This window comes from Monodon monoceros, unplaced genomic scaffold, assembly GCF_005190385.1.
Source record: "Monodon monoceros isolate NGI ecotype Baffin Bay Population unplaced genomic scaffold, NGI_Narwhal_1 Super_Scaffold_2, whole genome shotgun sequence".
NCBI lineage: Eukaryota > Metazoa > Chordata > Mammalia > Artiodactyla > Monodontidae > Monodon > Monodon monoceros.
Genome location: NW_021703776.1, coordinates 92595665 through 92608088, shown reverse-complemented (window position 1 = coordinate 92608088; position 12424 = coordinate 92595665). Strand labels below are relative to the sequence as shown.

The 12424-nt window shown below is 49.2% G+C and overlaps 1 protein-coding gene and 1 long non-coding RNA gene across 2 annotated transcripts in view; both read left to right on the top strand.

Annotated features, from left to right (window-relative positions):
• KIAA1147 (KIAA1147 ortholog) overlaps nt 1-9110 on the top strand; it is a 47705-nt gene extending 38595 nt beyond the window's left edge. The window contains exons 6-9 of the mRNA XM_029233098.1: nt 587-718; nt 858-1008; nt 1524-1592; nt 3258-9110. Coding sequence (XP_029088931.1) covers nt 587-718; nt 858-1008; nt 1524-1592; nt 3258-3453 — 548 coding nt within the window. The 3' untranslated portion in view covers nt 3454-9110. The remainder of the gene's footprint in view (nt 1-586; nt 719-857; nt 1009-1523; nt 1593-3257) is intronic.
• An 85-nt stretch (nt 9111-9195) lies between these two features.
• Nucleotides 9196-12120, top strand: LOC114901416. Its single transcript, XR_003795111.1, has 2 exons — nt 9196-9302; nt 10246-12120. It is a non-coding gene; the product is annotated as an uncharacterized LOC114901416 (long non-coding RNA).
• Nucleotides 12121-12424: the final 304 nt, after the last annotated feature.

Sequence of the window (12424 nt, the reverse complement as noted above, 5' to 3'; positions counted from 1 at the left end):
CAAGGAGGAGCAGGTGGGGGGCAGGACGGTGAGGCCACCGGGGGGGGGCCCAGGGGGGGGCGGGGGGGGGGCAGGACGGTGAGGGAGTTACCTTGGACGTGACGAGTGTGTGCTGCTCTGAGGCCTTCTCGAGCGGTACTCTAGGCACTGCTACAGTTGGGTCAGGACCTTGGGGGACAGGCTGGGCCACAGAGACAGACCTGGGGGTGGCACAGAGGCCGAGCTGATAGCCGGGGGGTGGGTGCCGTCATTTGGGGAGAATGTGAGTGAGGAGGGACGTGCCAGCGTGTAAGGTGCGGGCCTGGGAGGTGAGCCAGCGAAGGCGGAAGGCAGAGGGGGTGTTGGCGTGCAGTCAGAAGAGGGGAGGGGACCAGGAGATGTGGGGGTCGCGGTGGGTAAGAGTTCTGAGAAGGGAGAGGGTCACCAGCGCCAAATGCTAATAAGCAGGGCCTCGTGAGACGCAGACTGAAACATGTCCGTTGGGTTTGAGCGCCTTGGTGGAGCTGACAGCTCCGAGAAGGTGGCCGCAGGCTGGGAGGGAGGGGCCGGAGGGGCCCGGGCGGCCTCACCTCCACCGTCCCCGCAGTGTACTGCTGCTGCTGCCTGGCCAACGTCTCCCTGCCCGGCATCGGGGGCACCGTTCCCGAGTCCAAGCCTTTCTTCTATGTGAACGTGGCCGACATCGAGAGCCTGGAGGTAGAGGTGTCCTACGTGGCCTGTGAGTACGGGGCCCGCCCCATCCTGCCCGCACATCCCTGGCGGGGTCGCCCGGGGCCCTCCTTGTCCCGGCAGCGTCGGGCTGGTTCCCTGTAGGGCCGCCCTCCGGGGTCCTGCCGCCTGAAGCCCAGCTCCCGCAGGCACCACCGAGAAGATTTTTGAGGAGAAGCGGGAGCTGTACGACGTCTACGTGGACAACCAGAACGTGAAGACGCACCACGAGCACCTGCAGCCGCTGCTGAAGGTCAACAGTGCCGACCGGGAGAAGTACCGGCGGCTCAGCGAGCAGAGGTAGATCAGAGCCCGGGGCCGCGGTGCTGCCTTGTCGGGACAGCGGGGGGCGGGGCTCCCGTCAAGCCCGCCTGCCGCCCCTTCCCTCTGGGCACATTTCTGCCCCTCTGCCGGGAGCCGGGGTTGAGGAAGCTCCCAGCACATACCGATGGGCAGCAGGCATGTGTGGGGAGACTCCTTTCTGGCGGCCTCTGGAATCTGTGAGGCCCGAGGGAGCGTGTTGGTATCAGTGGCGAAATAAATGGTCTCATCACCTCATCCCTATTTTATGACAGTTAGGAAAGATGGTCACTTGAGTGGGATTACACACGGGCAGAACCAGCCCTGGACTCCAAGCCCCGTTTATCTTTGCTGCTCTCCCTGCCTTTGGACGGGGGCCAGGGTGCGTGTGTCGCTCTGGATCAGCCTCCTTCCTGAGAGGCAGTGGCCCGTGCAGATGCCTGGCCAGTGACCTAGCCCATCACTGGGGTCCTCGTAGCTGCGCCAGAGGCTGACGGGCGTCTCCTCCCCGACAGGCAGATGCTGTTGTATTCCCAGGAGGTAGAAGAAGATTATAACCCCTGTGAAGAGGACCTCTTTGTGCTGTAAGTCGGCCCAGGCGGCGGTCGTGGGCCTCCCCGTGGGTCCCTTAGCACTAACGGCTTTAGCCTGGATCCCTCCCTTGTTACCTGCTGCAGCCCAAGGATGCCCTTTATTGCCACCAAGGGCACTTAGAGCTGGGCTCCACACAGAGTCAGCCTGAGCCCCAAAATGCTGTTGGGGGACCCAGAAAAGTTAAAGCAGCAGGGGAAGGTTTTTAAGAGAAAATGGGAGTCCCCGCAGCTGTCTTCCTGTTGGGCATCTACATCCAGACGTCTGCTGCGTAGGAGCTCTGTGTGTCCCTCGGGATGCAGGGACTTCTCATCCCGTTGCTTCCTTTGAATGGAGCAGTTCCTTGTACTGAGTATTATGGGCTAATCAGAAACTTAACTCTTGAATCGAAGGACATTTCTTTCCTTCAGAGCTGTTGGTGGTCAGGGTGGGAGCCGTGGCCTTTATACCTCGTAGCACTGATCCCATTCATAAGCAGCTGTGTGAGATAGCGCTCAGTGATAAGAACAGAATTGTAATTGAACCAGAAACAATTTTCCCAGCTTCCGGCTTGGTCTTCCTACCCCGCCTCCCGGGATGGGGGTGGGGAATAGCACTTGCAGTTAGAACTGTTTCTGGCTTTGATATTGGCTTTGATAATTCAACAAAGGTGCAGTACTTTGATTCTAATAAAGTGTACTTTCTAATGCATACATGCTGTTTAGCTGTAAAAGTATCTGGGAACTGAGCAGGGAACCAGCAGACTCATCAAGGCTTGACACAGTCTATTGAATCTGACATTCCAGAGCGCCCGGAGCTGCTTTGGGCACTAGGCACCTTGCTCTGTGGAACACAGCTGAAAAGTCTAGACAGTTAATGCCTTTTCTGACTACAGTTCATATATTCATACAGTACTGTAAGTTCGTGACATTCAAATCATGCTCTGTGCATAATTAAAACAAAAAAAGCAATCGAAAGCACACAGCTGCGTACAGATGGTGGTGAGCTGTGGCGATACCGGCACCTCCAGGCTGACTCCCCTTCCGCCTTCACTGCCCGCTCCAGCAGGGCTGGCTTCAGGTTGCCCCGTGCCCGCCGCAGCGCCCCTGAGCTCCACCTTTTCTGTGTGGGTGCCTCAGGGCCTGGAGAGCCAATTCAGAGCCCTTCTCTGCCTCTAGGAAGGCTCACCTCCTGCTGCGGGCTCTACTTACCCAGCCAGGGCTTTGAAGGTGGATTCCACTTTCTCACATTAAGTCTTGACCTCAGAACTGCGTTATCAGTCTTTTTGGTTTTGTTTTCTGTCCTTCTCTTCCCTTTACGACTAAGCAGAAAGAGAGGAACCAAGTTTACAGGGGCCTCTCCCTACAGCTGTGTTTAAACCCCTAGTGACCTCCCTCTCAACAGGAAAATAAATTGTTGGCAGTCAGACCATCAGTTGCTTAGAGATTTTGCTCGTCGTACCACGGTTAACGCCAGTTCTTTGCTGACCTTAGCGGCACTTGAATAACCGTTTAACTTCTAACCCGTTTTCTTCTTTTAAAAGATATGTCTGAGATTTGAAACCATTTAAAAGTATATCAAGCAAAGCAGTGCAGTTTTGGTTCCCCACGTGCGGCTTACTTGGTGAGCTTTCGTGTCTTTTCTGCCCTCCTTTCCCACGTCTTGTCTTGTGAATGCAGGTTTTTCCTCGAGCAAAACAATCGGATATTTCAGACTTTACTGGAGGTGTCTGCCAGTCAAGACAAAACTCTGACGGCTGAGCATGCCCGGGGCATGGGTCTAGACCCCCAAGGAGACCGGAGCTTTCTCATGGACCTGCTGGAGGCCTACGGCATCGATGTCATGTTGGTCATTGACAACCCCTGTTGCCCATAGGAAGGATGAGTTCACCCAGGCCCCAGATGGCCTGATTTTTAATTAAGTTGACACAAAGGAATACTGTTTATACTTCCAACAAATGTAACTTTTGCATCGCCTTCCCTCCCTTCCTCCCCACCAAGAGGTAAGATGAGAGAGCACCTTGGTTTTGTAGGTCGTTGAAAGCTACCGCCTTCAGAGCTGCCGCCGGTTTGGTCTTAGGAGTTATCAAAGCAGATTCTCTCATTGCCTTGTTGAGGGACTTGAGGAGATGGGGCGAAGGCCGCGTATCACCAGGCGCGGGCTGAGCTCTGGAAACCTGGGGCTGGACTGTTGAGAAAGTCTGTCTGGTCCTTGTCGCGTGACATATCAAGAATAAGACAGCTGTCCATCCAGTGTGGCGTTGGATGTCCACCTGCCTGAAGCAGAAGCTAGACCAGGTGGCCTTTCAAGGTTATTTTAATCAGTTCTGGGAGTCTAGTCTTGGGATCAAATCCCTTTTCCTGTTTATTAGAGTAAATCTGTGTTTTCTCTGTTCACGTAGGTAAGAGACTTCAAAGAGGGACAAAGGATATTTCTGTCACCAAGTGTGAGCTTCTCTAAGGACAGATGACAGGGAGAGGTTGCTTCTCAGTCACCTGAGAGCTATAATTGTAGAATGAAGCCTTGAAACCTTCCTCTGAGTAAGTTAATGGTGGCCACTCCACGTAATAGTCCTTTTTCTCTGAATCCCCTCCTCTTGGGGACGGGCTGGCAGATTCCTTCGGGCCGATGTTAACAAGAGTGTGTACCAGTTTGGAGCCCTCGTAAACAAACTTCTCTTTAGCAGAGACGACATTTGTCGAGCTGAGTAATTGGGACCAGAGAGGTACAGGTTTGTTAGAGAGCAAACGTGGCAGTCCCTCCACCCAGGAAAGTAGTTGGGAACCCTGAGAGTGAGCTCCTCTGCTTTGCTCCGGAGTGTTCTGACCTGGGACAGCTCCTGTCGGCCCTGCCTGTTCTCTTTGGCTGGGGCGTTCGGTGGATGCCAGCTTAGGTGAGACAGCCACAGTCTGTTAGCCAGAGAAGCTAGCTCCTGGAGTAGCGTTTAGGTCTTTGGGGTCTGTTTAGGATTTTGACTTGGGATCCTGGGTTGTTGGTGACAAATAACTTCTTGCCCTTCACCATTCCTGCCTGGCTCTGTTATTGGAATAGCCATCCGTATACCCATGTCTGGGACCAAGTTCCAGCCAGGCAAATGTACACAGCAGAGAGAAATAACTTCCAAATAGATGGGTCACATGTCTTATCTCAAGACTAGCTTTATAGGGCTTATTGCTTTATTTAAAAATATTTTCACTGTAGCCCCTTGACATGGAATTGAAGACTAAAGAAATTCGCATGTGGAAATGCACAGACATTGATTAATCAAGGTAGCATCTTTTATGTAAGTATATAAATCAGTTTGGGCATTGAATTGTAAACTGTACATTTTTCTCCCCTGTGGGTTTAGCCTTCATTTCAGTAATACATATGTTTACAAAAGAAAAAAAGAATCTGTGTTTAGAAGCTGAAGCTTCACTGCCTTTTTCCTGGAAGAGTGACTGTCCCCTCTCGCCCCTGGAGAAGAAGTGGCCTTTCTAACTTGGGTCAAGTTATGGTTACTTTTATATACTTTTAGTGGTATCCAAAGGCTCAGGGCTTTCTATGTTGGGGGTGGGTGGTCAGAAGTAGGGGCGGGATTCCAGATTCTCCAGATTCTCGTGGAGGACACAGGCAGACCCTCTTTCTGTGCAGCTGGGGAATCTGTTCGGAGAATACTCTTTTTAAGCACTTCTGCTCCAGAGGCCTTCTGCGTGTGAACGCTTTTGTTTTCGTGGTATTGTAACTCCAAGCTCAGACGTGCTGATGTAAAGGTAGTAGGATGAAGATGAGATTCCTGTATTTCCCTTTGAATGGTGGGCCCAGGCTTCTGTGCTCCTTTTAGCTCCCTGCGGTCCTAGGCAGCTGTCCATCTGGCATCTCTGTGTGTCCCGCCGATGCTCACGCAGAGGTCTGGGCTGGGGGTGGCCCTGGGAGGGGTGCACCCATGAGGCAGTGCCACTCTGAGGTCATACGCACCCTGGGCTCGGCCGACCTTGAAGAGGAAACCCAAGAATTGGTTCTTCCCTGCATTGCCAGCTTCCTGCGTGTGTGTGTGGCGGGGTGGGGGTGGGGGTGGCAGGAGTCTAGTGCAGCGCCCTCTGCTGGGCTGGCCGGCGCGCTGTTGCCCTGTGGTTACCCTCGTCACTGCCTGTCGTCCCCCAAGAATGCGGATGTGGAGCCTCTTGCTTCCGAGGTCAGAGGTCACCGTTTGAAGGCTCTCTCAGGTGGGCAGCACCCACAGCGTCACTTGCTGCCAGGTCCGTGAAAGGGGAGTTCGTAGGTGGGGTACCAGGCAAGACTCCCTGCACAGGGATGGCAGAAGCTAGAAGCCACACAGACCTGCTTTTGTGTCACTGTGGAAATATTTTCTGAGAAACCCCCTGCTTTTGTTTGGAAGCTTTGGAGAATGTCCCTCTTCCCTGTCCTCCGAAGGGACAGGGCTTACTGTTGCTACTGTGGCCTTCTGGAGCAGGTCGGGAGCCTCGGGTCCACTGACTGATGGTGGCCTCCTGTCCCTCTAGACCCTTGGACCACCTCTCTCCCTCCCCACGGCCCACTGTGCCAGCTGGCGCGGTCCTGCTGGGGGACTTTAAGCCTGATCTAACGCCCAGCTGCGAGCCACGTCCTAACTTAGAAATACTGCTGACCTGAGACACGGGGGCTGCCAGGTCACCCCTGAGTCAAGTTAGAAGAAACTCTCGGTGGCGAGAGTCCTTGTGGGACCTAGAACCCAGGCTTGGGGTTTGTTGATGTCTGTAAGGTACGACAGAGTTCTGAAGTGGATTTTTCACTTGTGCAGGCTGGGCAGACGGTACCATTCAGCCTTTGGGACAATGTCCAGTTGTCCTCTGGATTAGGACTCTTCAGGAGTCAGAAATGGTAGGACTTATCTTTCACCAGACCAAAAAGTATGGGCCAAATAATAGTTTAGAATTAGCTTTGGCTTTTGCTAGGCATGAAGCACTCCTTAGGCCTGGTGTCGATCCCTTCTAGTGTAAGTGCCTGTACAGCCCTCGGTGAGTTAGGAATCCTGTGGATCAGCAGGCATCTGCCCCCTGGAGCCATCCTTCACCCTGGCATCATGTCTTCCATTTGGCTGAAGAAGGGACGCTAAATTCATTGATATAGCGATAGAAATAATTTAGCATAGGAATTTGCATTTATAACTTACCTTGTTTTGTCCCACGTGAAAATCAAGATGGGAAATTTAACTATAGCACAGGGTGCAGACAATTCTCAGCACCACGTGTGCAGATTCATTTATCAGTGTAACCACCTATATTTTAGCTAGAAGATAAAGATAAGTGAAATCATAGCTGAATCACTGTTTTTCATTCTGGTGGTTATGAGGACGAACTTGCTATTTGTCTTGATACACTGAAAGCCCTTCAAACGCAATACAAAGGTAAGATTATTCACCTTTAAACCGAGGCCTTTGGGGAACCTTTTGTAAAGGGCAGTGAAGAGTTAACCTTTTAACGGCAGTACAGCAACCCTCCAGGAAGAGGCGGGGACCTCAGGGACTGTTTGTTTTGTTTTGTTTTAAATGAAACTTTAGAGCCCAGGGAATGAGCTGAGGTGCTTCCTCCACTCCCAGGACGGATCGTACTTGCAGAGGTAGAGGAGTGGGAGGGCGCTGCTGAATAAAATAAGACAGTGAACTTGCTTTGGCGTGATGACAGTTCTCAAACAGGCAAGGTTAGTATGGGGACTGGCGTGTCTCACACGGGCTTTCATCTCTCCGTTAGGTTCCTGGCTGGTGGGCTCAGACTCTGCGAAAGGGCCAGTCCTCGGGTCTTTTCCCTGCATTCCTGCTGTACTTAGTGCCCTGCAGTGAGGATCCTGCAGACCTGGGGCTCACTCCAGCAGGCCAGTCCGTCCCCTCTCATTTCAGGAAAGCCCTTTTGTGATTCAGGTAGGGGAGGAGGAGTTCAGGGCTCCTTTTACTCCCAAGTCATGGCTTTTTAATATTCCATTTGTATTACCAGTATACCTCTGTTCCCCGGAGCTACTGGGGTGGAGTGCTGTGGAAAAAGGCTAACTGTGAATTTAGTTCATGTTTTTCTTATAAGAAATGGAAGTTTATTTTTATATCGATATTACTATGTGATGAATTGAGTATGCAGGTGTTGGAAGGAAATTTCAAAACTATAATCCTAGAAGAAACGGGCAGTATTGCAATTTGGAAGCAGCTGAGACCCCATAAGCGTTTTGTTATTTAAACGTTCGGGTGAGTGAATAAGGACTGTCCTGTGAAATCTAACACACAGCCTCTTGAGGAGATAAAGTTGACAGTCCGATGGAGGATGACACACATTCACCAACCTTAAGATTCTTGTATGAAAGGGGGCGAATGTGAGCATGCTGATTTCTAGGCCTCTTAGCTGGAGGCAGATGAGAGGCAGGGGTAGTTTTATAACTGGCACTTTGACTCATTTGTGGAGCTGGAACACAGGGGCCATTTGGTGAAACTGCACATGTAGAAAGGAAGTAAGAATTTTCCAGAGCTAGATAGAGAAATGATGACGGAGAAGTAAAGCCCTGCTTTCATCTCTTTAGCATTTATTCTGGAAGCTCAGCGTAGTGGGTAGGTACCTTTTAGAGGTAGGTAACAGGCTCTAAATTCAGAAAATTTATTTAACTACCACGGAAGGATAGGTATGAATTACCTGTTTGCTGTGGAATGCCTCTTTAGACTAATGTACATCTACTTTGCTTTCTAAGGACAGCTGGGGGATGCAGGGGTGGGGTGTAGGGTATTAGGAACTAGCTGGAGATGATCCACAGAATGAAAAATCCACACACGGGTCACCGAGTTCACTGGTTGTTAACATATGCCATTGACATTGGAGTGAAAACTCCTTCCTTTGGCCAAATCAAGCAAAGATAAAAAGTCTCAAAACATTTTGAAGGCAGCATCAGGAAATGAGTTTCGGTCTAGCCCTCCACGACCAGTGAGGAAAGCTGTAGATTCTGTGCTTTTGAACAGACTGGGTAGGAGACTTTAGGGGTACAGAGTAGAGGAAAAACAAAACTAACCTCCTTTGTTTATCCCAAGCTTGTTGACTAAATTTTTTTATAGGTCTGAGAGAGAAACCTTTTTTGAAAAAGAAATAGTTGTAAGCCTTGGGAAAAGTTCTGTTTTTGCCAAGTTAGGATCAGCATAGTCTCCCTGTCGCCTTAAATGTCAAACCCCTACTTTGATTAATACCCCAGTGTAAGAGTTACAGCAATAAGAGCAATGGAATCTGTTTTTGTTTCAAGTGTTTACCTCATAGTATGAAATTAGTAAGACAGTTCATAGATCTTACCCTGAATATACTGCATCTGGGTGTGTTGTTCTCTCTCTTCAATGGTGATCATTTTAAAGGCCTAAAGGAAGCTGGGGTTCATCCCGAAGAGTAAATGTTTCTTGAATTGATTTTGTTCTGTGGTACAAATAACATCTGTGTATATCATATGTGTATATATCTGAACCAAGTTGTATGCAGAGAGGCTGATATAACTATATTTACAGAAGACAGTTTTTACAATTAAAATTCACATTTTAACATGAACATGTGTGCTGCAGTCCTTCACTTGGTCCAAGAAATGCGGCTTGTGGTAGGAAGCAGCAACAGCCCAGGGCACGAGCAGAATCCATGGCGCTCAGCACTGACCTCGCTTACGGTGATGATGGAAGAAACCAGAGCTGGTGCCTGTCCTCCTTGATTGAGGCCACGGTCTGGATACACATTCTCCAGGTAATGGAAACCGAAGTTGGAAATAACCGTCCCCATTCCATCAGAAAAGCCAGGACTGTGCACCCTCCATCATATCAGACAACTTCTGCAGAAGGACCCCACAGAGACCAAAGCTTTTTTGTTTCACATCTTCCTCCTACTTAAGTTTACTTTAAAACAAACATTATATACTGACACACACACACACAAACACATTTTATTTTTAACCTTCTGGGGCGTGAGTTATTTTAAGGCAGTAGAGACTCAATTCCTAACATTGTTAGCTCTGTGTTCCAAGCCAGGTTCCTACCTTCCAAGTGACATGACCACGTATTACCTATTTCCTAGGGTTGTGAGAACACAGCTCGTCAGTCGCACGTGTAAAGCACTGGCACATGGTAATTACAGCCATGCACACACATTGGCCATGGGGGTAAGCAAACGGCTTTATACTGAACTACATTTAATATAAAATATCTGCTCTGTTTTTAATAGAAATACTCTTGGTTTTTGAGTGAAATTAGTCTGACAAAAGGTTTGTACTAAACAAGAAGGGGGGACTCGGCTTCTCCTCGGACCCCTCAGCATTCCAGGTCTAGCTGACGAGGGTCTCTCATAGCTGCTGAAACATCCTTTACGTGGCCCTTATATGGAAGGACAACAGAGAGAAGGCAATAGATGATAAGGCAACCATGTTCTCAGTAAAATGTTCTCAGTAAATAGTCTGAATCAAGAAAACAAAGTTTGAACTAGGACATATTTACATTTAAAAATGAATAAAAACTCATCTGAATTAAATATCCTTCCCCAATCATATGTTCCCTTATTTCTATGGAAAAATTAGAATCACTAAAACACATACATGCTGCTAGCCAAGATCCTGTGCTGGTCCGTTGCGCTCTCTTATAGAACCAATATATGCCAGACTCTCGGCTCATGTAGACCGTATTTTCTTACACCACAGCACTCCCTCTCCCCTCCATGGGCAGTATGGCGTGGCTGCTCCTTAGACTGCATGTTTGGACCTGCCTGCTTTTTGTTGTTTTTTGCAAAAGCACAGCTTTTAACACCACTCTGAAGAACACAGAGGTAAACAGGTAAGCATTATTTTATGGGCTTTTCAGTCATGGTCTTTTCATAGCTGCTTTATAATCCTTTAAGCATTGGTCTTCACTCTCCAAGGGGTTCGTGGGTGCCGGCACATGCACTGTCCTAAAACTGATCTACCCGAGGGTGAGCCAGCCAGTTCTCCTTTCCCTCTTCCCCCTTGTGCAATCTTCCTTCCTCTTTACAAAAAGAAAACCTTACGTCTCATCCAGCTTACTGTGGTGCACTGCCCTCTGGAATATAAAAACCTCAGGGGCACCAAGGTGATTATCATGCCTAGCTACCGAATCCTTAGCAAGGTAGGTAAGTTTCTAGTTCTCTGTCTTCAACAAACTAAAGGGGGATCTAATCAAGCTGTTGATAGGTCACTGTGATTTTCGATATGCGGCTCAAGAGAACTGCATGGCGTTGTTATAACAGAATTTTTTCTATCCCATCTGCTTACTTATGTATTTACATCTATAAGGTTAAGCCTTGTTTCACCTTAGCTGTAAATAACATGTGCTTTGGGGAGGAGACAGAATGGTGGAATAGAATGACGTGAGCTCACCTCGTCTTACGGAAACAGAATCACAACTAACTGCTGAACGACCGTCAACCAAAAAAAAAACGCTGGAACCTACCAGAAAAGATACCCTATATCCAAAAGAAGCAGCCACAATGAGATTGTAGGAGGGGTGCAATCATGATAAAATCAAACTCCGTACATGCCAGGCGGGCAACCCACAAACTGGAAGATAATTATACCACAGAAGTTCTCCCACAGGAGTGAAAGTTCTGAGCCCCATGTCAGGCTCCCCAGCCTGGGGGTCTGGCAACAGGAGGAGGAGCGCCCAGAGAAGCTGGCTTTGGAGGCCAGCGAGGTTCGATTGCAGGAATTCCACAGGACTGGAGCAAACAGAAACTCCACTCTTGGAAGGGCGCACACAGGGTCTCGTGTGCACCACAATCCAGGGAAAAAGCAGAGACCTCGTAACTTACCTGCTAGTATTGGAGGGTCTCCTGCAGAGGCGGGAGGCGGCTGTGGCTCACTGTGGGGACAAGGACACTGGCGGCAGTAGTTCTGGAGAGTATTCATTGGCATGAGCCCTTTTGGAGGCCACCATTTTCTCACCAAGACCTCGCCCCACCCAACAGCCAGTGCTAGGACGCCTCAGGCCAAACAACCAACAGGGTGGGAACGCAGCCCCACGCATCAACAGGTAGGTTACTTAAAGTCCTGCTGAGAACACAGCTGCCCAATAAACACAACCCCTGACACGGCCTTGCCCACCAGAGGGACAAGACCCAGGTCCACCCACGAGTGGGCAGGCACCAGCCCCCTCCCACCAGGAAGCCTGCACAAGCCTCTTAGACAGCCTCAGCCACCAGGGGGCAGACCACACAAGCAAGAAGAACTACAGCTCTGCAGCCTGCAGAATGGAAACCGCAGTCACAAAGGCAAAATGAGATGGCAGAGAAGTATGTCCCAGATGAAGGAACAAGATAAAAACCCCAGAAAAAATACTAAGAGATAGGCAATCCACCTGAAGAATTCAGAGTAATGATAGTAAAGATGACCCAAGATCTCAAGAAAAGAATGGAGGCACAGATCAAGAAGGTACAAGAAATGTTTAACAAAGAGCTAAAAGATTAAAAGAATAGAGATGAACAGTACAAAAGAACAAATAGAGATGAACAATACAATAACAGAAATGAAAAATACACTAGAAGGAATCAATAGCAGAATAAATGAGGCAGAAGAACAAATAAGTGAACTGGAAGACAGAATGGTGGAAATCACTGCCATGGAACAAAACAAAGAGAAAAGAATGAAAAGAAATGAGGAAAATCCAGGAGACCTCTAGGACAACATTACACACACCAACATTTGCATTATAAGGATCCCAGAAGGAGCAGAGAGAGAGAACCTGAGAAAATAATTGAAGAGAGAATAGCTGAAAACTTCCCTAGCATGGGAAAGGAAACAGTCACCCAAGTCCAGGAAGCACAGAGTCCCAGGCAGGATAAACCCCAGGAGGAATATGCTGAGACAC